The sequence below is a fragment of the Apium graveolens genome, chromosome 10 (genome assembly GCF_009905375.1).
Source record: "Apium graveolens cultivar Ventura chromosome 10, ASM990537v1, whole genome shotgun sequence".
In the NCBI taxonomy this organism is placed as follows: Eukaryota; Viridiplantae; Streptophyta; class Magnoliopsida; order Apiales; family Apiaceae; genus Apium; species Apium graveolens.
In genome coordinates this window covers 135159308-135184924 of record NC_133656.1, presented here as the reverse complement: position 1 = coordinate 135184924, position 25617 = coordinate 135159308, and the positions used below count along the sequence as shown (strand labels likewise).

The window sequence follows — 25617 nt, the reverse complement described above, 5'->3', positions numbered from 1 at the left end:
TTTGTAGTGGCCGGTATGTAAATTGAGCAGATAGAGAATATTGACAATAGTTCACAGTTTGTTGACAATAGTTCAGAGTTTGACTCGACTAACAGTGGCCAGAGCAGTGATTCCATATCACAATCACATCATAGGCATTCCTTGACGCCACTATCGCATCAACTGCAAACTCCTCAGTCTCAGGACATGTTAACACAGAGACCGCAGAGTTCAAGTTCAGGAGAACCAAGTGCCGACAGCAAAAAATCTGGTCTGGATGATATATATGATGGCAGTGAACCTCCGAAGAATTTCAGACTCCTCAGCGATATCTACAACGAAACAGAAGAAGTGGAGATAGCTGATGAGTTACTGATGTTGGCTGGTGTTGATGAACCTGCCAACTTCAAACAGGCGAGTAAAGAAGGAGTCTGGAAAGAAGTTATGGAGTGTGAGATTGAGGCAATCGAACGAAATAATACATGGGAGTTAACTAATTTACCTGAGGGACACAAAGCTATAGACTTGAAATGGGTATACAAGGTTAAAAGGGACACAAATGGTGGAATAATAGAGCACAAGGCACGATTGGTTGTGAAGAGGTATGTGCAAAAGCATGGCATATATTACGAAGAGGTTTTTGCTCCTGTCACAAGGCTGGAAACCGTATGACTTTTGTTGGCACTTGCAGCAAAAAGTGAATGGGAAGTTCATCATTTAGATGTCAAGTCAGCCTTTCTGAATGGCAAATTATATGAAGAAGTGTACGTGAATCAACCAGAGGGTTTTGTGAAAGAAGGACATGAGGAAATTTTTTATAAATTATTCAAGGCTTTGTATGGATTGCGACAAGCTCCACGAGCTTGGTACACTTAGCTGAACAAGTGTCTAGAGAAACTTGAATTCGTGAAATGCCCGTTTGAACATGCTGTGTACACGAAAAGAGAAGGAGAAGAATCGTTGTTGATAGGAGTGTATGTTGATGATTTAATTATCACAGGAACAAGTGTATCCAACATAGCTAAGTTCAAACTTCAAATGAGTAAAGAATTTGAAATGTCGGACTTAGGAAAGTTGTCATATTATCTTGGCATAGAAGTTGAGCAGGGTAACGGTTTTATCGAGCTAAAGCAAATGGCGTACGCCAAGAAAGTTCTGGATAATGCGGGTATGTCAGATTGTAATGCAGTAAAATTCCCAATGGAGCCAAAGATATAAATGCATAAAGACGAGAATGGAAAGCCAGTAAATTCTACCCAGTTTAAAAATATGGTTGGAGGTTTACGATATCTGGTACATACAAGACGAGATATTGCGTATGCTGTCGGGATAGTGAGCCGATTCATGAACAGACCCATTGTATTGCATCAGAATGCTGTGAAAAGAATTCTTCGTTAAGTAAAAGGTACACTAAATTATGGTTTAGTGTATATAAAAGGCCGAGGAAATCATATACTGTCTAGTTTTTCCGAGAGTGACTTAGTAGGAAATATCAATGATAGGAAGAGTACAGGGGGATGTCATTTTATCTAGATGAAAGCTTAATCACTTGGGTCTCCCAGAAGCAAAGATGTATGGCACTCTCATCATGTGAAGCTGAATTTATGGCGGTCACTGCTGCGGTGTGTCAAGGAATTTGGCTGCAAAGATTGCTATGTCAGATTTCAGATGTTGAGGTTGGCCCAGTAGTCATTTATATTGACAATCGATAAGCAATTGATCTGGCAAGGAACCTGGTTTTTCATGGGCGCAGCAAGCATATAGACGTTAGATATCATTTTATTCAGGAGTGTATTGAAAAAGGGTTGATCATCATTAAACATGTGTGTACTGAACAGTAGAAAGCAGATGTATTGACAAAAGCGTTGTCTGTGGTCAAGTTCGAAAAGATGCGAAAACTGTTGGGTGTTAGGGATCTCAATCACGTTTAAATTAAGGGGGAATTTGTTGGAATATTTATTAATCTAAACGTTAGTCATTTGCTTATTTGGTCTGAGTTGAATAAGTCAGTTGTTGCAGAGTCTGTATACAGTTTGAATAAGCCTAGGAGTCTTAGTTCTGTTAGGATAGTCGTGGAGATAAATCAGGCGTTAGTTCCTGGTTCTTAGTGTTGGATTTTAATCGCAGCGGAGGCATGGCAAAACACTTTTACACATATAAAATCCAAATAAAAGCATACAGATCATGAATAAAAATTCGAGGGATCGGATCTAACCTTTAAAATAATTCGGAGACAACGATCAGAGATCTTTAGCAGTTGCTCCTCAAGTGTGAAGCACTCCACCGGTATCCACCAAGAAAACGATGTTAAGGAGGAGGAAGGAGGTGGAGAGAATTGGGTTTTCCAAACTTTTTGGGTTTTTGGGGTTCAAATAAAAATAGGGTCTATAATAGTGTATTTATAGGCTAAATTTTCAGCTGAAATTTTTCCATAAATATTATTATTATTATCCCATTTATTATTCTCATTAATAATTAAAACACCTTTTAATTATTAATCATTTTTCTAAACACTTTAGAAATAATTCTCTCACTTGATTTAATTTCCAAAAATTAAATCCTTTAATTAATAATATTAAGAACTTTTCTTAATTAATTTATAATCAATTAAATCTCATTTAATCAATTATTAAATTTGCCAATTAATTATTTATTTCACAAATAAATAATTATTAGTCATTATTAATTAATTCCTCCACCATTAAATTATTCTCTTTTTATGGTGTGACCCTGTAGGTTCAATATTAAGCCGGTAGTAGAAATAAATAATAATAAAACTATTTTATCATTATTTATATAAATTCTCTAATTTGTTAAATATGATTAATTAATTAATCACATTTATTCTACATCGTGAGGGATACTTCTCAGCATATCGCGACTATCCGGATAATATGAATTCACTGCTTAGAATACCAAGAACCTATTCAGTGAATAGTTACCGTACAATAAACTCCTTCTACCCTACAATGTCCCGATTAAATACAAGGCATGGATCTCGTGTCAAGCCTATCTAATTCAATCACTTGCTTACCATTTACTATGCGTAGTTCTATGCAAATTAGAAACTCCTTTCTAATTTCATTCACTCTGGCCAGAGATTCCTGAACTAGCATAAGTGGATCAGCCTTGAACATTCGCTTCCTTCACTGGAAGGGGTAGATCCTTTATTGATCATACACTATCTTCGTGTATAAATTCCTATACCCAGTAGAGCCCTAATAATTGTCCCTGGAGACTAAGAACTAAACCAAAGCATAGTTCAGTGTACACAAGATGACTATGATGACCTCAAATCTAAGGATACTTGTACAACTATCACTATGTGAACAACTGCTGACACGTGAGTGAACTCCATCAGTTGTTCAGCTGTGCGAGTCATGTTCAGTGAACTTATTCTATAATAAGCACCTACATACTAGCTATAGTATCACCACACAAATGTCTATGAGAACAGACATCCTTCATAATGAAGCAAGCATAGTATGTACCGATCTTTGCGGATTATTAATTACCAGTTAGTAATCCTATGACCAGGAACTATTTAAGTTTAGAGTTATCATTTTTTAGGTCTCACTATTATGATCTCATCATAATCCATAAAAGGCTTTACTCTAAACTATGGTATATCTTATTTAAACACTTAAATAGATAAAGCCCGTAATAAAAACAAAACAAGTCTTTTATTAATATCAATGAAATCAAAACAGATTACATAAAAGTTATTCCTAAATCCTCATAAATGATTGGACTTAGGACATATTCCTTTCATGTGTGGCCTCCCTGGGCACTTCCCAAATAGTCACGGGAAGCTGTATTGCTCATTCGACTTTACATTCCGCATGTTAATCCCTAGATGGGTGCGTCGGATGGAGTCTTTATGTGAGTCTTTATGCAAGCTCATGGAGTATGGGAGGCCATATAATCCAAAGACCCCAAGGCTACTGCTATTGAAGAAAAAATGGATAAGCGAGCACTGGCTATAATTTATCAAGGAGTCCCTGAGGACTTGCTGTTGTCAATCGCTGAGAAGAAAATGTCTAAGGAGGCATGAGAGGCGATTAAGACAGTGCATCTGGGTGCAGACAAAGTGAAGAAAGCAAAGGCTCAAACCCTTAAGGCTGAGTTCGAGTCTTTATCTATGAAAGAAACGGAGCAACTAGATGATTTTTGTTTAAGATTGAATGGCTTGGTAACAAATATCCGAGTTTTAGGAGAAAAAATTGAAGAAGCCTACGTGGTCAAGAAGCTCCTTCAAGATGTATCCACAAAGTTCCTATAGATAACATCTGCCAACGAACAATTTGGCAACTTAGAGGAAATTTTTGTTGAGGAAACCGTTGGATCTCTTAAAGTACATGAAGAAAGACTTCGTGGGCAAAGTGATAATAATGGTGGACAAGAACTTCTTTTGACAGAAGAAGAATGGATGAAGAGGGAGAATAGTGATGGACAACTGCTCTTGACACGGGAGGAGTGGCTAACAAGGACAAGCAAGGATGGAACACGCAGTGGTAGAGAGGTGGTCCGAGGTGTGAGAGACAGATCAAAAGTTAGATGCTTCAACTGTAGCGCTTATGAGCATTTTGCCGCTGAATGTCGTAAGCCGAAACGGGAAAAAAAAGCTAAAAATGAGGTGAACTTAGCTCAGATTAATGGCGATGAACCTACTCTACTGTTAGCAAAATGTAAAGATGTCAGAGAAGGATTGGTTTTGCTGAATGAGAAAAGTGTGACACCCAGGTTGAACAACACGGTGAATGACAGCAATGTGGACTCAAATATCTGGTACCTTGATAATGGAGCATCCAATCACATGACGGAGCAGCGTGGAAAGTTCAAGGAATTGGACAAAGGTGTCAATGGACAAGTAAAGTTTGGTGATGGCTCCACTGTAAAGATACAAGGGAGGGGATCAGTACAATTTACTACAAGTGATGGCAAGGAGTGCATTCTCAGGGAGGTATATTTTATCCCTAACTTGTGAAACAATATAATTTCATTAGGTCAACTATCAGAAAATGGAAATGATATAATTATGAAAGGCGAGTTTTTGTGGGTGTATGATGAGAATAAAATATTGCTAATGAAAGTCAGAAGATCCACGAACAGATTGTACAAGGTAATTGTTAAGCAAGATAGGGATATGTGTCTATTGGCGAAAACAGAAGAAACTTCCTGGATATGGCATTCACGGTTAGGTCATGTCAACTTTCCAGCCATGCTACTGATGTCGAAATATAAAATGGTACGTGGACTCCCTGATCTGATTCATCCGAACAGTGTCTGCAATGGGTGTGTGATGTCAAAGCAAACTAGGCGTCCATTTCCATCTGCAACAGATTTTACTGCTAAAGAATGACTGGAATTAATACACGGGGACATCTGCGGCCCTATTTCACCACCAACTCCAGCGGGAAACATGTATTTCTTGTTGTTTATCGATGATTTTAGTCGGGCCATGTAGGTTTGTATGTGAAGACAAAAGATGAGGCATTTACTTGTTTTAATAAGTTTAAAGTCCTGGTTGAGAAAGAATCTAAACAGGAGATCAAAGTATTAAGGACTGATCGAGGGGGTGAGTTTTGTTCAGGAGAATTCTTGAAGTACTGTGAAGACACGGGCATTAAGAGACACTTTATTGCGCTATATACCCCACAATAAAATGGGGTTATGAAGCGACACAACAAGACTGTAGTGGCAATGGATAGAAGCTTGTTAAATGAACGAGATATGCCATCACACATGTGGGGTGAAGCCATTAGGCATGCTGTATACTTGTTAAATAGGCTGCCCACACACTCTTTATCAGGGACAACTCCTTATGAAGCCTGGTCGGGTGAAAAACCACAGGTCGACTACCTGAAAGTCTTCGGTTGCATTGCGTATATGAAGGTCCCTGGTACTTATTTGAAGAAGTTGGATAATAGAAGTAAGTGTGTTGTGCATCTTGGTAGAGAAGCGGGAACAAAAGCTTATCGATTGCTTGATCCAGACACGGGGACAATTCACATTAACAGAGATGTGATTTTTGAAGAAATGAAGAGTTGGAAGTGGACATAATCAGAAACGAGAATAGACACAGAAACAAGTGACACTCGAGTTGGGTCGAGTTTTGTAGTGGCCGGTATGCAAATTGAGCAGATAGATAATGTTGACAATAGTTCACAATTTGTTGACAATAGTTCAGAGTTTGACTCGACTAACAGTGTCCAGAGCAGTGATTCCATATCACAATCACATCATAGGCTTTCCTTGACGCCACTATCGCATCAACTGTAAACTCCTCAGTCCCAGGACATGTTAACGCAGAGATCGCAGAGTTCAAGTTCAGGAGAACCAAGCGCCGACAGCAAAAATCTGGTCTGGATGATACATATGATGGCAGTGAACCTCCGAAGAATTTCAGACTCCTCGGCGATATCTACAACGAAACAGAAGAAATGGAGATAGCTGATGAGTTACTGATGTTGGCTGGTGTTGATGAACCTGCCAACTTCAAACAGGCGAATAAAGAAGGAGTCTGGAAAGTAGCTATGGAGTGTGAGATTGAGGCAATCGAACGAAATAATACATGGGAGTTAACTAATTTACCTGAGGGACACAAAGCTATAGACTTGAAATGGGTATACAAGGTTAAAAGGGACACAAATGGTGGAATAATAAAGCACAAGGCACGATTGGTTGCGAAGAGGTATGTGCAAAAGCATGCATAGATTACGAAGAGATTTTTGCTCCTGTCACAAGGCTGGAAACCGTACGACTTTTGTTGGCACTTGCCGCAAAAAGTGAATGGGAAGTTCATCATTTAGATGTCAAGTCAGCCTTTATGAATGGCAAATTATATGAAGAAGTGTACGTGAATCAACCAGAGGGTTTTGTGAAAGAAGGACAGGAGGAAAAAGTTTATAAATTATTCAAGGCTTTGTATGGATTGCGACAAGCTCCACGAGCTTGGTACACTCAGCTGAACAAGTGTCTAGAGAAACTTGGATTCGTGAAATGCCCGTTTGAACATGCTGTGTACACGAAAAGAGAAGGAGAAGAATCGTTGTTGATAGGAGTGTATGTTGATGATTTAATTATCACAGGAACAAGTGTATCTAACATAGCTAAGTTCAAACTTCAAATGAGTAAAGTGTTTGAAATGTCGGACTTAGGAAAACTGTCCTATTATCTTAGCATAGAAGTTGAGCAGGGTAACGGTTTTATCGAGCTAAAGCAAATGACGTACGCCAAGAAAGTTCTGGATAATGCGGGTATGTCAGATTGTAATGCAGTAAAATTCCCAATGGAGCCAAAGATATAAATGCATAAAGACGAGAATGGAAAGCCAGTAAATGCTACCGAGTTTAAAAGTATGGTTGGAGGTTTACGATATCTGGTACATACAAGACCAGATATTGCGTATGCTGTCGGGATAGTGAGCCGATTCATGGACAGACCCACTGTATTGCATCAGAATGTTGTGAAAAGAATTCTCCGTTATGTAAAAGGTACACTAAATTATGGTTTAATGTATACAAAAGGCCGAGGAAATCATATGATGTCTGGTTTTTCCGACAGTGACTTAGCAGGAGATATCAATGATAGGAAGAGTACAGGGGGTTGGCATTTTATCTAGATGAAAGCTTAATCACTTGGGTCTCCCAGAAGCAAAGATGTGTGGCACTCTCATCATTTGAAGCTGAATTTATGACGGCCACTGCTGCGGCGTGTCAAGGAATTTGGCTGCAAAGATTGCTATGTCAGATTTAAGATGTTGAGGTTGGCCCAGTAGTCATTTATATTGACAATCGATCAGCAATTGATCTGGCAAGGAACCCGGTTTTTAATGGGCGCAGCAAGCATATAGATGTTAGATATCATTTTATTCAGGAGTGTGTTAAAAAATGGTTGATCATCATTAAGCATGTGTGTACTGAACAGCACAAAGCAGATGTATTGACAAAAGCGTTGTTTGTGGTCAAGTTCGAAAAGATCCGAAAGCTGTTGGGTGTTAGGGATCTCAATCACGTTTAGATTAAGGGGGAATTTGTTGGAATATATATTAATCTAAACGTTAGTCATTTGCTTATTTGGTCTGAGTTGAATAAGTCAGCTGTTGCAGAGTCTATATACAGTTTGAATAAGTCTAGGAGTCTTATTTATGTTAGGATAGTCGTGGAGATAAATCAGGCGTTAGTTCCTGGTTCTTTAGTAGCACATTTTCTTTTAACTAGTTTGCTGGTATTCAGTGAGTTCTTAACTCTTCAATTTATAAACCTTATTCTCAGTAGTATCAAAACTGACAGTTTGCTATTTCTTGTGTTTTGTACATTTTGTTTACATCCAATAATATACACATATATATATACCAAATATCAAATGTGAATTTTACCTATTCTAACAACATATATATAATTGTAAATACTGAAATATATTTATTGTTCCTTAACTATGTGAGTTAGCACTTCATCATTTAATTATCAATTGTATTTTTTAACAATAAATTTTTTTCGTATATAATCTATTTTAGTGTATTAAAGTGGGGGTTAGTGTCATCAAATTGGTATACGAATGCAAAATCGGGTCACGTACGAGTTTAAGGTTTGGTATACGAAACTACACGGAATGTTTATAAACGACACAAGATTGTTGTCAGGTCTAATGCTTACTTCGATATATTCACATAATCGTATCCGGGGATGTGAGGCGCGCACGGTAGACGTGATTATAAATTTTTGTACACAAATTTTTCTAAAATATTACCATGAAATTATTTACCTCACTAATCGTTACTGATTAAGAAGTGCATTTATGTCTTTATATCATAAACATCATACAGTAATTACCTAAATACTTGAAATATTTAACATCTTAATCAAATTGTAGGCGGGAGATGGTAAAAATTTCAGTTGTCTAATCTTTAAACAAAGATTAGGAGCAACACTAATAGAAAAAAGTGGGATGTAGGCTGCGGATGGATAGTCATGGGCATAAATGAGCATTAATAAGATTTAAATTAAACTTGGTACATTAGGTGCCCCATGTGAAGTTAATTAGGGTTCATGAAGCCAGAGATGACAGTAGTCAGATTCTTCCTCACATGCCTCATCATGGACCCTCCTTTATTATTTAGGGATGAAGAGTTGAAGATTGTATTCTTTTTTTTTTTTTGTAGCAAATTTAATTACTATACATTCACGTATGAAGCCTAACTTTTTTCTTTCCATGGCAAAACTTAATTTCAATTAGTGTCCGTCATTTATGCAAATAGTTACAAAATCGGGGCAATAGCATCTAAAATAGGACCTTCAAATAATTTTTGAGTAAATAAATTAAAAAAAAAAAATAAAATATAAAGAGGAGAAAATCGAGATCCAACAAGCTCTTAATATCCCTTCAAAATTTTAAGAGAAGACAATATTCCTTCTTTTTTCTATTTTAAGAGTAAATAAATAACTTTTAACATTTTTTATTAATAAAATATTTACTTATAATTCAAATCTTTGACATGCTTAATTTGAAGGCCTGACTAATTGGCTGAACGGGATTTACGTGAAGGCCTGACTAATTGGCCTGACTAATTTGAGATTTACGCGACTAATTGACTAAAGGCATGACTTTATCATGGGCTTGAGCTGCACGGATTGGAGAATCCTAACCCTAACCCACGTGACTTGTTATCCAAGAATTACGTGAGGCTTGATTTCTATAAATAGGATACGTATTTATAGAAATCAAGCCTATTTTTTCTATGAGACATGAGTGGATACTTGATAAATAGTAACAAACCCTATTTTTTCTTAAAGAGTTAACATACAAACTCAGCCACCGCCATACATAACCTTCCTCCGTCCTCAAATACCATCCTTGATCCTTGTTCCATTTATTATCCTTGTTCCGTTTATCAACCTCCACAACACTGTTATACGAAATTGAGATACTCTAATAGGAGAGTGCATTAGTTATAAAATGAGAAATGTTATTCACAAAACTGTTTTTTTAAGAACAGTTATGGCACATATCTCTCCGCATTCACAGTTTGTAGAATATTCTAATATCAAATGTAAATTGTTGTAGACATAAAAGAAAAATCTAATAAAATTAAGGTTTTTCAAATTTTAAACCCATGAGTATTTAATATTAAGGATGTAGTTAAAATTAGTGCAATAAATGTGTTAAGTACATAAATGCACAAGTAATTGACATATGCTCCAGGACACTCCGTCCCAAATATTACATACTCCACAATTAATCGGAAAGGAGGAAATTGGCCAATCAACTCTCTCGAATCCCATTCTCACTCTATTAATAACATGATATTCCCTATTACCTACAAAATTCGATCTGTCCTTTAAACAAGAACAATCCAATATTTATTTATTTATTTTTTTTTACCGAATTTGCTGAAACTCGTTATTTAGATTGGTCCTTTTTATTGTTGAATTCTAATTCAAATAACAATGATGTAAAATCAAGAAATAGAAATTTACAATTCCACAAAATGTAGCCTAATTGTAATGTGGCTAATGATTAATGGGCAAATGATCAAATGACTTTTGTTTTGTCCATGTCATGTTAGGTTTAGACAAATGTGTCCTTACCTTAGTGCAAGTTGAGACCATTTCATTGTTGAATTTGACCGGTCTTTGGGAAAAAAACACTAGTAATTAAAATGCAATGTACTAATCTTAGTACAAGTGGCCACTTATGTTGGTCAATCTCAACTATGAACATATTATGGGCATCAACTTCAACTAGCAATGGAAACATATGTGTTTGCCCCATACTTAATTGCCTTGGTAATTAGGGTCTTATTCTTCTTATAAATTATTATAGTGTATCTTATGTACGTGTGCAGTGACAATGATTCAAGGAGCTGACATTGTATTTGATTTCTTCAAATGGTTAAATGACAATTAACATTTTGCATTAAGTCTTTCAACTCATTATTAAACCCACAATACATAGTAGTAGTAGTTTAATTCTTGGTGGTTAATATAGTGCCCTAGTCAAGTACAAGTTATCAGAAAAAAAAAATCAAATACAAGTGTCAAATAATGTTTAAATTTCGAAATCAATATAAATTCAATTTTTTTTTATAATCAGATTCTCGAGTAGTAAGAGCATCTTCAATAGTGTTAACTATAATTGGTGGGCTAAATTGGAGCTGTAGAATAATATGTACAGTTTGTTGAATATGTAAGGTATTGTACTTTGATAGTATTCACTGTATTGGTTAGCTATATTTTAAAAATAGTATGTTATTAAAATTTTATATTGTTATATATAAAATATATTACTTTAATATGGTAATAATATTTTTTTTTGCAGATTTCTTACAAGTCTCTAGTGTTCAACAAATATATCCAACATCAACAAGTTGACTATATTTATAAATAAGGGGAATGTACCATTGAAGATGGATTTTTTTACATAATTTCTATATTTTTTATTTATAGTACTACCTCGGTCCCCCTCATTTCTTTACAGTTTTTTTCACATGCTTGACACGTATTTTAAGACAACTATAAAATATACTTCCGTACTTTATTTTTAAAATTTTCTTTTATTGTATAAAAGTTTGAACATTATATTTTTATTCAGAAGAAAAAAAATAAAAAAAAATAATGCAACTACATTTAATAAGAGCATTAAAGTGCGTGCTGAACCTCCGTCTCTCAATGTAAAGAATTGAGGGGGACAGAGGGAGTATATATTAATGATTTTTATCTAAATATATTATTTGGTTGGAGATGATCCAAAGACTTAGGACTTATTTTGTGTTAGTCCAGATTTCTAGATTCGACTTAACTCACCGAGAATTGTTAGAATATATATTCCTTATAAGGCAATAAGCCAACCTATTCAGAAAACAAATGATACAAGATCTAATTGGTGACGCAACTTGCTTCCTCATCTCGAATATTAGACTGTGATGGTGAAGCTGTATAAATTTAAGGTCTGCCGCAGATTGAGGAAGTCCTTTTTATTTCCATGCCGTTGACAAGTTAGTCAGTGAGTTTATAGTTAAATTTCAATATTATGATCAAAGTTTTTTGTCAAATAGAATTTCAACTTCTCCATTTAAATAAGTTACAATAACTTGACTTCTGGCGGGGTAAACATCAACTTCAGTCACTTTGGGTTGAAAGCTTGAAGTACAAAGTGAGCATTTTGACTTCAATATATCAATTTTAGTTGTTTTTACAAACCATGATGAAATAATTTAAAATTACGTTACAGTTTATCCGTCTTTATTGAATAACAACCTTCTCGATGAGATAACATAAGAATTATGAAAGAATTATCCGTCGTTATTATAGGAAACAAGATTCTTACTCCTTGAAATTTATTAGAATAACTATTTATAATCCTAATTTTTTAAATGTGTTAACTCTATAAATAAATAATAAAATAGTAATAAAGTAGATGCCGGTTTTTTTAATTTAGAGTCTCAATAACTACGACTTTGACTTTAACTTTAGGACTGATATTACGCAATTACTTTAAAGATACTACAAGTTATAGGGAAATTAAATACTAGTTGCTGAGACTAGCCCAGACCCAGACCCAGAACCGCATGAGGAGAGGCTAGCAGTAGCATCACATAGACCACCATTAAAAGTAGTTTGAAATTAGCAACACAACGAGTGTATCAAACTGCATCTGTGACTGTATAAAACTCAATTTGAAGTAACTATGTAAAATGACAAAATGTAAACAGGACTAGAGTATACACTTATACATGCTATATATATTACTACTATCTTCTAAGGAGGGAGGGGCCGGGGGGACATAAAATATTAGCTACATGCAGTGCCCGTGGGTTGGGACTGTTGGAAACTGCAAACTCACAAACTAAAACCCCATACTCATCTTTCATACCCTCTTATTATTAATGTTACATTGCCATACAAACCAAATCCATTTTTACTTCTAAATTCTAATCCAACATTATTAAACTTATTAAAAAAAAATATCTTCCTGTCGGTTAAGTATTAAAAATGGTACAAACCCAGTCTCCTCCCTAACCCGATCTTGCAGTAGATGACATGCTTGTCATTAAATAACGCAAAAACCATATTATACTCTTTGCAGATTTGAGAGTTATATACAGATAGATTGAGAGATGGAAGAAAGACAGTGTATGATATGTTGGGGTCATTTAATAGATGGAATGTAATAAATAGGGTGCAGTGCAGGTTGAGTTATTTCTGGTGTCGGTGGTGTGATTCATCTTTTCCTGATTCTAACCACCGCCACTGTAGTTATGTGTTTCCTGCTTTCATCTCATCTCTTAAATTCATCATGTTATAACCGAAGGTCCGAAGCAAGAAACGAATATAAATACGTAGAAAAAAAAAGTTTTATTGATATTGAGAAATACAGATTACAACATACATTTATATTATGCTGATATAAATTATACAATACATGTTTAGTTTATACCCTATACAGTTTATATAGTACTCTTTAGACAGTTACGAAAAAATTTAAAAAATAGGTTCAAAACATATAAACTCTAAAAACAAATTCAAAACTCTAACAAATCTCCATCTTGACTAGAATCCTCACACACAAAACATAGATGCACCATAATAATGTCACAGAAAAAAACTCTTATGCCTCTGATATTATCCTAAAAGGGCAATCAACAACTCCGAACATTTAGCAAGTTCAAACAATGTTGAAACCTGCTATGTGGAACCGACTTGGTAAGCATATCAGTTGGGTTATCAGCAGTACACTTGATTCTCTTCCCACTTCTCAGAGAATGATATCTTACATCCATGTGCTTAGTCCACTCATGATGGACTTGAGCTCTGGCTAAACAGATTGCATTGAGACTGTCACAATACACTGTAGCTTAATCATGATCTAGACCCAAATCACTAACCAGGCCTTTCAACCAGATTCCTTCTTTTGTGACTTCTGTCAATGCCATGTACTCTGCTTCTGTAGTAGACAAAGTCATCGTAGGTTGCAAAGTAGCTTCCAACTGACAACATAACCACCCAGAGTGAAAGCATAACCACTCATAGATCTTCTACTGTCAACATCTTCAGCATAATCGGAGTCTGAAAACCCTGCCACCAAACACTTTGTATCACCTCCATAAATGAGACCAACATGAGACGTACCTTTTAAGTACCGAAAAATCCTCTTCACAGCTTGGCAATGCACTTTTCCCGGATCACACGTTCTGCTACACCATTCTGTTGTGGTGTATCCCTGAATGTATGATGCCTAGAAATCTCCTCAATCTTACAGAATTCATTAAACTCAGACGAGCAAAATTATAGGCCATTATCAGTTCACAACCTCTTAATTTTTTTCTCTGTTTGATTCTCTACTAGCTTCTTTCATTGCTTGAAAATCTTAAAGGCTTCACTTTTATGTTTTATGATGAACACCCAAATCATTCTTGATAAATCATCAACCATTAACACAAAATATATGTGACCCCTTCAAAAACTCCACCTAGGAAGAACCCCAACAATCAGAGTGGATGTAATCAAGTGTGCCTTTTGTTTTGTGTGTTGCTTTAGAAAACTTGTTGCGATGTAGATTTTCAAAAACACAATATTTATAAAATTTAAGAATTTGCATCCCCCCTTTCACTCATGTGACCGAGCCTCATATGCCATAACCTGGTCATATTTTCCTTTTCAATATCAGAGGACGCAACAACAACAGAACTTGTTAACGTAGAACCTTGAAGAAAATACAAGGTATCATGTTTAACACCTTTCAGAATCATATCAGAATCGTTGCAGATATGTAAAACTTCACCTTCACCTTTAAAATTGAAACCCTTATTGTTTAACATACTCAGAGATATCAGATTCTTCGTCATCAGTGGGACATGTCTATCATCATTCAACGTGCAGAAATTATTATCATGTGTCCAAAGTTTAACTGAGCCTATTCCAACTGTCTCACAAACAAAACGTTAGCCACAGAAAATTTTCCATCGTATGTTGTGAACCACTCCCTGCGTGGACATATCTGGTAAGGCGCTCCAAAATCAAGAATCCACACATCAGAGTGACACGTGTGATTAGTAGAAACTAGACAATATCTTATTCAAAATTATTACCAGCTACAAAAGCAGTACCTGCAGCAGTACTCGCTAATTTATCCCGTTGCTTCTTTTTCGTGGGACAATCAGATTTCCCGTGCCCCTTATCTTTACAGTAATTGCAAACATAATTAGATTTCGAACCCTTAGGAGCTGGTTTCTTGAATTTATACTTCCCTGACTTATTACTTCCACTGGGTATCAACCCAACAACCTGATTATCTATACCTGTACCAGTCGCCTTATGGCGCAACTCTCTATAATGAAGAGAAGCTCTAAACTCCTCTAGAGAAATTGTATCTTTACCAAAAATAAACAATTGCATAAAATTCTCATATGATAATGGTAAAAAAAACTAACAGAAATAAAACAACATCCTCATTTTCAACTTTAACATCAATATTACACAATTCTAATAAAATTGTGTTTAATTGATCTAAGTGATCTCGAAGAGGCAAACCTTCCTATATTTGTAGACAAAACAGACGTTTATATAATAACAACTTATTTGTTAAAGACTTTGTCATGTAGAAATTTTAAAACTTCAACCACAAACCAGAAGCGGTATTCTCCTTCGCGATTTCAGTAATAATATCATCTGCAAGGCACAACAAAATTGTTGAGTATGCCTTTTTCTCGAGACTGGCCAGCTCAGCACTTCAAGAAGCAGCAGATTTCGTTTTCAACGACTCCCAGAGCCCCTGTTGTTTTAACAAGGCGCGCATCTTGATTTTTCATAGACTAAAACTATTTCCCCAAATTTGTCGACTTTCACGTTAATACCACCAAATATCCTAGACATCGTTATCCCCGAACCGAAATTCAAATCCTAGAATTATACCAGTTTGTTATAATGGAAACAAGAAAATTTATAATAAACGTAAAGAAATGACACAAATAGGCAGAAGATAAAATTTTACTGAACTTCAAGAATACAGATTATAACATGCGTTTAGGTTATGCTGATACAGGTTATAAAATACATGTTTAGGCTATGTCCTAAAGTGTTTATATAGTACTCTCTAGGCGGTTACAGAAAAGGCCGTAAAATAGGCGAAAAACAGATAACTTCCAAAAAATAGATTCAAAGCATATTCTAACACATACTTTGTCTAGCAACTGTCTGACCCAGGATAGTATAAAATTTAAAGCCGCAATTACAAAAAAATTATTATTTTGGTGAATTTATTTAGGGTTTGTTTGTTGGATACACAATAATTACTAATTTTTTGTGTATTTTTGATGATTTGACTCTTTTGATGATTTGGCTCATTGTAATGGGGAATTTTTTGCTGAATGGATCATTATTATTACAATTAAACCTCAATAAATGATAACATTAGGGTCAAAATATTTTATTTATTAATCGAGATTATTCATTTTATCGGTTTTAAAAATACTTTGTATCTATTATGCTGGATACGAAAAAAGTATTAATTTAACAAAATTATTCATCTATTGAACATTTATTTATCAATGTTCTACTTAATGAGAAGAACAAATCAAATTTTTCCACCTAATTTATTAACCTTTAGCCTAGAAAATCTGATTTATTTATTAACAAATATTCATTTTCATGTTATTTTGAAGTCTGAAATTTGTTCTTATTTGATTAAATTTTGATATGACATTTTATTATAATAAAAATGAAATTACGAGAGATGTTCTTATTAGATCAAATTTTGAGATAGACATATTACTATAAGTAAAAATGGAATTATGAAAGATTAGATTATTTTAAACACCAAATTTTTAAAAATCATGGGTTTCCCCCATTTTTCTAGTTAATTCGAAATTAATGTTAAAAGAAGAATAATTTGATTTTTTTCTATAAATGTATATGTATTTATGTAAAGTTAACAAGCTATTTGTTTGATCATGTAGCTGCAAACGAACAGAGCCGAGCCGAGTTATGTCCGAACTGAGCCGAGTTTTAATTTTTTTTAAACGGACCGAGTCGAGCCGAGTCGAGTCTGAGCCGAACACGAGTTTGTCCACGAACAACCGAGCCGAGCCGAACTCGAGCCGAGTTCGAACATGATCGAGTTATCCACTAATAATTCGCATAAATTTTTTAATTAACCAACCCTACAGTTTAATGTTACAATTTTACAAGTATATGGAGATCGAATACTAGTCTTATCTTATAATTATATACGTACACTCACACTATACATTTATTTTGTAACATATTCCCTCTGGCAGGTGACTAACTTGACGATGTAGTATATTCAAATTTCACATTTGTATTTTTTATTTTGAGAAAAATATCGATAATTTTATGATTTTTTTGACAAGTTTGTAAAATTGAATAATCGAAATTCATTTTCTAAGAAGAGATTTCAATCAATTCGAGAAAGTTACACAATTATAACAAAACAATATACAGTTCCAAGTAAATTTTATAAAAATACACTATTGTTTATATAAATATTAATAAAAATGATTTAAATATAAATATTATATATATTAATAAAAATGATTTGAATATGATATTATAAATACTATTTTATAAGAATTTAAAAAATTTGAAAAATCAAAATAAAATAAAATACGGGTGTAGGAATAGGAATATAGTATATAAGATTTCTACACCTAAGATTAACACCAGTAAGAGCATCTCCAAGTGGATGCACCTGCTAGTTATAATATCTAGGTGTCAATGAAATTTTTGAAATTATATCTAATATGTAAAAAAAGGACTACTCCAACGCAGAGACTTAGATAGCGAGAAATCAGCACGCTAGATATATTGAATGAAAGGTCATCATCTATATCAAATTCACGTTAAGTCCCTCCAAAACTTAATTATGATGCACTCTCCCGCTTTAACCCTAACAAGTGTACATATATATAAATATTTATAATTTGATATTTATAGTATATATATAATTATATATATAATTATATAATGTAATGTTAAGTGTACATATTAAAATATTTTACAGGAAAAAATATAAGTTTTCTTTTAGTGTTAACCAAATTTATATTATTTATATAAAATTTACTAATAAACTAATATAATAAAAGAGTTAACAAATGTTTTGATATATATAAGCAATGTTTAATAACTAATTTTTTCACATGTTTAAATATTACAATAATATATCTTTAAATATGTTTTTATGAATTGTATAATTTATTTTCATTTGTATTAAATAAAAAATAATCAATATTTTATTAATATTTCTTTCACAATCCTTTTTTTTTTATCAAAAGGTAGCCATTAAAAATATTAGTGTTGAAATTTAAAATTAACAAATCAAAATTATTTTTTCAAATATACCTAATCATTATAACTAATACCATTAAAGTAAAATTTCTGACAGGTTCAACAAATTTTAGATAATATATATTTTATATGATTTTAGCTAATGATTATAGTTACTCCCCTTGGAAATGCTCTAATATAATATTTATAGGCGGGAGATGGCTTTACCATTTCCCCCAAATATGTCTTAAATTTTAATTAGATAAATTATACAAGTGTTTAGTAAATATTTATTATTTGTTATATATGTAAACTTTATCCGAGCCGAGCCGAGCCCAGTTACCGAATTCGAGCCGAATTCGAGCTAAATCCCAACTAAACGAACCGAGTACTAGCCGAACATAAAAAAACTCGGCTCGACTCATTTAACTATCCGAGGTCTTTTTCATGTCTACGATCAGCTCGTTTAAACAAACAAACCGATTCGGGTTCACTTGAACAAGCTGATCCCGAATCTTTTTTACAAATGACTCTGTTAATTTGCCGCTCATGTAATATACTCTAAACGTCCTTTCGGATAAAATAGATTGCTTGCTGACTTAATTGAAAAAAACCGAACATTTAAATAGTTGTCATTGCCATACCCGCATCAACACGCGGCGCCAATTCACAACCCCGCTTGTATTTACAATTTCATCAAGTTTCAGTTGTCGTATAAATTTATTTTTTTGACAAAATTCTAATTTAAAACTATGAATAATTTAGGGGTCATTTGCTTCATCAAATTCTGAAAACAGGTATAGGGTTTCAGCCATTCTAACCCCATATTTGCGGATTGGGATATGCATATCAATTTTATTTTTATTATTTTAATTTATATAAGCAATTAAATGTAAATATTTAATACTAAAATAATTCTATAAACCAAAAATATATTAAAATAATAATAAAATCAAAATTTTTGACTTCAAATATTTTAATTAAAATATTCATTTCAGCACTAAACCAAACAGATGATAACATATATGATACCAGATTATCATATCATTTTAAACCGAATTATGATTATAATTCGATATTACGTCTTGAAGTAAACGACTCATCAGATATGAAAACATAATTATTTTAAGGGTAGAGTTCAAAACTGTTTGTCATAGTGTTATTAATTGTTTTGTTATTAGTGAATGAACAACTCGTGCATTAATGTGAGCCTCAGAAATGAAAATTTTTAAAAAAAATTATATATTTTTTTGAAATATGTAACATTACTCTCAACTTATCAACTATCAAATTTTAACTTGTCAAAACATAAGTTAACGAAATTTTATTCCTCTCGTTCGCTGTTAAGGAGTGGATGTTAATCATGTTATTATACTTCGAGAGACAATTCGGCTTCACTTCTGTTCAATTTTTCATTCTATTTAATTCCCATTTTTCCGATAAAATTTGTCAATCTAGTTTTTCTTACACAGTATATTAGTGTTTATTTTTCAGTAACAGCAGTGGCATTTTCTAAAGCTAGTGATTAATTAGAGAGGAGTGAAACTTGATTATGCCACACGTGAGTGACCGACGGAATTGGCACGTGTGAAAGCTAAAACAGAAGAAGCAAAATTGGTTAACAACAGTTAATTAGGTTCGAAGTTAAAGTAGTTAAGTCATATTTACCTGTCTCTATTTTTAAATTCCTAATAATTTATTAGTACAACACTTAAATCGCTCAAAATTAGGCGCAAATTTTCTCCCTCTATTTTACTCGCCTCTCAGTCTCTCCTATAAAAGAACCACTTCATTCATCCTTTTATTCGACTCTATTCGCTCCATTTTACAGAAAAAAAGCTAGATTATTTTCTAGAGAGAAAAAGCTTAAGCTCTCAACTCCTCATAAGCACACAACAATGGTGCTCTCATTGAGATTGCTCTACGTTTTTTGCATGCTTCTGCTGCTTTCCTATGCCAAGGCTGGGATGTTAGGTGATGATGAGCATCTAGTATCAAGGTATGCATCTAAATATCGTAAACTTGTCTATACCGTAGACATGTCGATATCAGTCAGGGGAGCATTGTGCACCGGATACGATCTTATGCATTACGTTAGTTGGCATCATTCAAAACATTTTCTTAGTTGGTTTTTGTTTTATCAAAGTATTGGAAGCTTGATCAAGCTACCATTTCAGCTGAATTAAGTGAACTATGTTTCGTATGAGCTCTGTTTTTTGTCAAATTTAGATTATATTAGTCGAATTGACGTACATTTTTTGTGACTACAGTGATGAAGAAACGATGGAGCTGCAGAGCTTAAGCAACACAACAATGGAAGTTCATAAGTATGTACTGTCTACTACTCTGCTGCATCTTACCTACATTTCGCAATTTTATGAGCATGATTCCTGGCCGTTTGATGTGTTTCATTTTTATTCTTCTGATTATCCCAACCGTTCAGATTGGATCTGAAGTTAAAAACTTCCCAGGCTCTTAGCTTTGCTTGTTTTTTTTTGTCAGGAAGCGTTACTTGTTAGTTATGCTACTGTTCATCTATTTTTTAACAAAAACTATGATGCCAATTTACTATAATACCCATGAATAATCCTGCTTTGTCTTCGTAATCAAGATTTTCAGAGGCTTTTTATGTAAATTAGAAATGGTCTCTTGAATTCCTTTTCTGGGGGAATTGTCTCGAGTAGAGTGTGTTTTAATAGTTACCAATAGGATCAACTCACATGATTGGTCTTTATGGAACATCTCTTACAATATTGTTTCCCCTGCTTTAACTTTAACCTTTAAGACTACAGTACCGGCCAACTGGTGCTTTTACTACTGCCTGGAAAATTCCATGTTTCTTAACTGCAACAGTCCAAGTCCACGATCGAATGCATACTAGACTATTTGATCATTCATTATGTTCGGATCCAAAAAATATCAACCGATTAAATAGATATCAGTTGTGGATTCGTATTATAACTAATCGATATCAGATTTTATAGTTCTACAGATTTCATTACCATATAAAATAACATACATTTTCGGTGTTCTTTCGAATATAATTTTGTAGGCATGAGCATGCTGTGGAAGATCCTGAAGCAATAGCAACCATGGTCGACATGTAAGTCTCTCTATTTGAATGCTTTTCACTGCAACAAAATATATATAGAGTCTGGCATGATATTTTTTAAACGGTGTTGCTCAAGTTTTAGTCAAATTTTCAGTGAGAGTCCATGTGTTTTCAATAAATGAGAAGATGCAACTAGGTGGATCACATGGTCGTACTGGAGAACATAGTAGTAACATTTTTAATATTGTTCAGTATTTTCTCACCTACTCTGTTTTCATTCCTTTAATTTTCAACCCATATTCTTTGGCTTTATTTTGTTGCTTCAACTTTTGGTCAAATGAGATCTGGACTCTGCAATTAAACAAATTCTAGTTTCATGCCAATTCAAGCACCATGGGCTCTCATACCTCTTCATATTGTACATGCTAATGCACTAATAAGGACATAGTAAGTTTTACTACTTCCTCGAGAGAGTAAGATGTACGTAAATCTTAACACGATCACAGTATACATTTGGTATATGTAACTGATCTGCAAATGGACTCTGATAACTCTTCATATTGTATATGCTAGTGCACTAATCAGGAAGGAAATAGTAAGTTATACTACTTCCTCGAGAGAGTAAGATGCAAGTAAATCTTAACTATACTAACGCGATCAAAAGAATCGTTCTACTGTATATATTTGATACATGTAACTGATTTGCAAATTTAGTTCTGCAACTTTTTTGAAATGACATGAAACCTAAACATGAGATTGCACATGCATTTTCAGATGTGGCATTGTTTACTAGTACTTTACTGGTGACTGGAGGTGCATGCCTTTAATTTGTTTCATGTTCTTCTTGCCAGACTACCTGTAGTTAGTACTTACATGTCCTTGTAATACACATCCAGATCCGCACATCACGCATTTAATTTTGATTTATCAATAGTATATATTACTAGTATAATACTAGAATCTTGTTCTTGACATTAATCTAGTTATATCATAAATTCTCTATTGCTTTTCTAGACAAGTTTACTAAGAGAAGTAATACATTTTACTGCAAGTGAATTGTGATATACAATTGTACTTTAAGAACAAAAATGGGAACATTACTAAATGGATTGTACCTAAGATCATGCAATAATAGGTAAACAATAAATACAATTATTTTGCAGAATGCCATGTATCCAAGGACTATCTTATTAATGGCTTCTGATCTATGCAAAACATATCTGACTGTAATTTATGAATAAATGACCCTGCATTCTAACTAAGACTATAAGAAGATTTAAGTTGGATTATATGATGAAATGGCTAAACTGACGGAAGCTTATGAATATGCAGGGCAATTAAGAATAGCACTGAAAGGAGGAAGTTAGGATTTTTCTCATGTGGTACAGGAAACCCTATTGATGATTGCTGGCGATGTGATCGCAAATGGGCACGTAACCGTAAGCGCCTTGCCAACTGTGCCATTGGCTTCGGACGCAGTGCTATTGGTGGTCGTGATGGCAAGTACTATGTGGTCACAGACCCAAATGATGATGACCCCGTAAACCCCAGACCAGGAACTCTGCGTCATGCTGTGATCCAAGACAAGCCTCTATGGATCGTTTTTAAGCGTAGCATGGTGATCACTCTAAAACAAGAGCTAATTATGAACAGCTTTAAAACTATTGATGCCCGAGGACACGATGTCCATATTGCAAATGGAGCTTGCATTACTATCCAATTTGTCACCAATATCATTATTCATGGTCTTAACATCCATGATTGTAGACCAACTGGCAATGCCATGGTTAGAAGCTCACCAAGTCATTATGGCTGGAGGACAATGGCCGATGGTGATGCTATTTCCATTTTCGGATCAAGCCACATTTGGGTTGATCACAATTCTCTTTCCAACTGTGCTGATGGCCTAATCGATGCTATAATGGGATCGACTGCAATTACTATTTCTAACAATTACTTCACTCACCATAATGAGGTAACCAAAGCTTGCATAATTATCTTAATATTTTTAACCTCGTTGGAGCCTAAGTAATTAACTAGTATTTATTGACAGGTGATGCTATTAGGCCATAGCGACACCTACTCAAGAGATAAGGTTATGCAGGTTACAATTGCTTACAACCATTTTGGTGAGGGTCTTATTCAGAGAATGCCAAGGTAGATTAAATCTGGCCTCGACAAGTTTAACTTTGAAAGATGGCGATTAAATCATCTTTTACCAGTGCTAATTCGAAATCATTATTGATATGCAGGTGTAGGCATGGATACTTTCATGTGGTGAACAATGACTATACCCACTGGGAAATGTATGCTATTGGAGGCAGTGCTGATCCTACAATAAACAGCCAGGGAAATAGATATCTTGCCCCATCAAACCCCTTTGCTAAAGAGGTCAGTTGATAAATCAAAGAATACAAAAATAGACTGTTCATAGAAGATATACGGACCATTATGATTGTCAGATTGTGCCAATGTTTTACCTGTTTGGTTTGAATGTCCAGGTGACCAAGAGAGTTGATCTCAATACGCACAGATGGAGGCACTGGAATTGGAGATCAGAAGGAGACCTAATGCTTAATGGAGCTTATTTTACTCCATCAGGAGCTGGAGCTTCAGCAAGCTATGCCAGGGCCTCAAGTTTGGGCGCAAAGTCCTCTTCCATGGTGGGAACTCTTACCTCTAATGCTGGTGCTCTTATCTGTCGTAGAGGCCGCCAATGTTAAAATCGAGTTCAAACAGCTGTCAAAAAGAAAACCACAAAAATTACCCTTAAAAAAGTTGATAACAATTACGGTTTTCCTTCACCCTATACATTATGATACAGCAATATCCAAGTCAGTTTAAGTTGAGTAGGTAAGGTCAGTTATCAGTCAAGTCTCTTTGTTTGGTAAGTGTATATCTTTTTACAAGTATTACACCATTGTTTCCCATGATCAACCTCTGGCCTGCTTTAATCGATAATTTGCAACACAGGGAGCAGGCACAGAAGCGTTGTTCCTCCTGTTTTCTTGATTGTTTATCATCTTGAAATCGATTACTTGTTCTCAAAGTAATCCTTTCAATTACCTTTCGACTCTTCTGGCTTCTTTATCATGTCTCTATTTTCTTGGGCCATAGATGTAGAACAATTCCTCATTACTCTGCTTCTATGCCTAGCCTAAACATAGCTATTGAGAACACACAACAAATAGAAAAGGAAGGAGCTTTTTCTTTTGTAGATGTGCTTCAGAGTTCTGGGTTCAGGTCCTTCACTTGAAATGTAATTATGATTTTACCTGCATATACTCTGGCTATGTTTGAATTTGTAAATCTCTATCATTGTTAGTTACACTATCAATTAATAGCAGATAGCAAATTATGTTTGTTTCGATTAGTTATTCATCTTGAGATTCATATATTCAATCAAAACATGTGTATTTCGCTAACCAAAATGTATGAAGTATCTACACTATGAACTAGAATCAAATTTTGTTACAGAAAGAAGAAAAGAACTCAGTTGAGACCAACGCTCATCTATCTACCGGCTAATATATACAAAGTGATGTAACTAATTCTGCTCATCTACCGGCTAATATATACAAAGTGATGTAACTAATTCTGTTATTATAAGAGATGTGGAGATACGATAAGCAGATGTGATCGGTAGTCTAGATCAATAGAATGTGTATAAAATGACATAAGTAGAACCTCACAACCGTAATAGTCCCTCCTCATATTAAATAAAGAGGTTGTTTGATATTCAATATGTGTAATAAGTTCCAATGTTCTCAACGCCCAATGCCTTTAGTAAAAACATCCGCAAGTTGCCAATTGCTGGGCAAATAACGAGGTTGTATGAGTTTGTTTTAAGTATGTAGCAAAAGGTAAATTGGTTTTCGACGAACGTGACATGTTGTGAAATATGAAACTGGCGTGTGAGTGGGTCATATAATTTGTAACCCTTTTTGTGTGACAGAATATCCAAGAAAAATTACTCTTACAGCCCTAGGTGACAACTTATCAGAGTTGTGTATTGTCATATGAGCTAAACAATCAAAAACTCGTAAATATTCATAGGAAGGAGTTCGATTCAGAAGCTTCTCATAAGGAGTAGCATACCCAAGAACAATAATGGGGATATGATTAATGAGGTATGTTGATGTAAGAATGCAATCACCCCAAAAAGAAGGGGGTAACCGTGCTTGAAATATTAAAACTCGTGACATTTTCAATAGATTTTTGAGTTTACGCTCTACACGCCCATTTTGCTGGGGCGTGTAAGGGCATGTTGTATAATGAACAGTCCCTTGTGTGGATAAAAAAGAA

General features: G+C 34.4%; 2 protein-coding genes across 2 annotated transcripts; both read left to right on the top strand.

Annotated features, from left to right (window-relative positions):
* Nucleotides 1-186: 186 nt before the first annotated feature.
* On the top strand, nt 187-7288 carry LOC141691029 (uncharacterized). The gene is made up of 6 exons (XM_074495777.1): nt 187-645; nt 856-1147; nt 4296-4942; nt 5659-6003; nt 6228-6673; nt 6727-7288. The coding sequence occupies exons 1-6, from the start codon at nt 187-189 to the stop codon at nt 7286-7288; spliced, it is 2751 nt and encodes a 916-aa protein (XP_074351878.1).
* Nucleotides 7289-20034: 12746 nt separating this feature from the next.
* Nucleotides 20035-24685, top strand: LOC141692990 (putative pectate lyase 20). Its single transcript, XM_074497969.1, has 7 exons — nt 20035-20259; nt 20531-20587; nt 21313-21363; nt 22645-23287; nt 23366-23469; nt 23565-23703; nt 23814-24685. Exons 1-7 carry the CDS (start codon nt 20159-20161, stop codon nt 24033-24035), a joined length of 1317 nt encoding a protein of 438 aa, XP_074354070.1. The 5' UTR covers nt 20035-20158; the 3' UTR covers nt 24036-24685.
* The last annotated feature ends 932 nt before the right edge of the window (nt 24686-25617 follow it).

Bases quoted from the DNA above. Each gene is read 5' to 3' on its own strand.
- LOC141691029 (XM_074495777.1), top strand. From the start codon at position 187: ATGTTAACACAGAGACCGCAGAGTTCAAGTTCAGGAGAACCAAGTGCC. The intron at 4,943-5,658 runs GTATATTTTATC...GGGGTTATGAAG, and splicing joins AGGAGTGCATTCTCAGGGAG to CGACACAACAAGACTGTAGT. The intron at 6,674-6,726 runs GTATGTGCAAAA...TCCTGTCACAAG, and splicing joins GCACGATTGGTTGCGAAGAG to GCTGGAAACCGTACGACTTT.
- LOC141692990 (XM_074497969.1), top strand. From the start codon at position 20,159: ATGGTGCTCTCATTGAGATTGCTCTACGTTTTTTGCATGCTTCTGCTG. The intron at 23,288-23,365 runs GTAACCAAAGCT...ATTTATTGACAG, and splicing joins ACTTCACTCACCATAATGAG to GTGATGCTATTAGGCCATAG. The intron at 23,704-23,813 runs GTCAGTTGATAA...TTGAATGTCCAG, and splicing joins CAAACCCCTTTGCTAAAGAG to GTGACCAAGAGAGTTGATCT.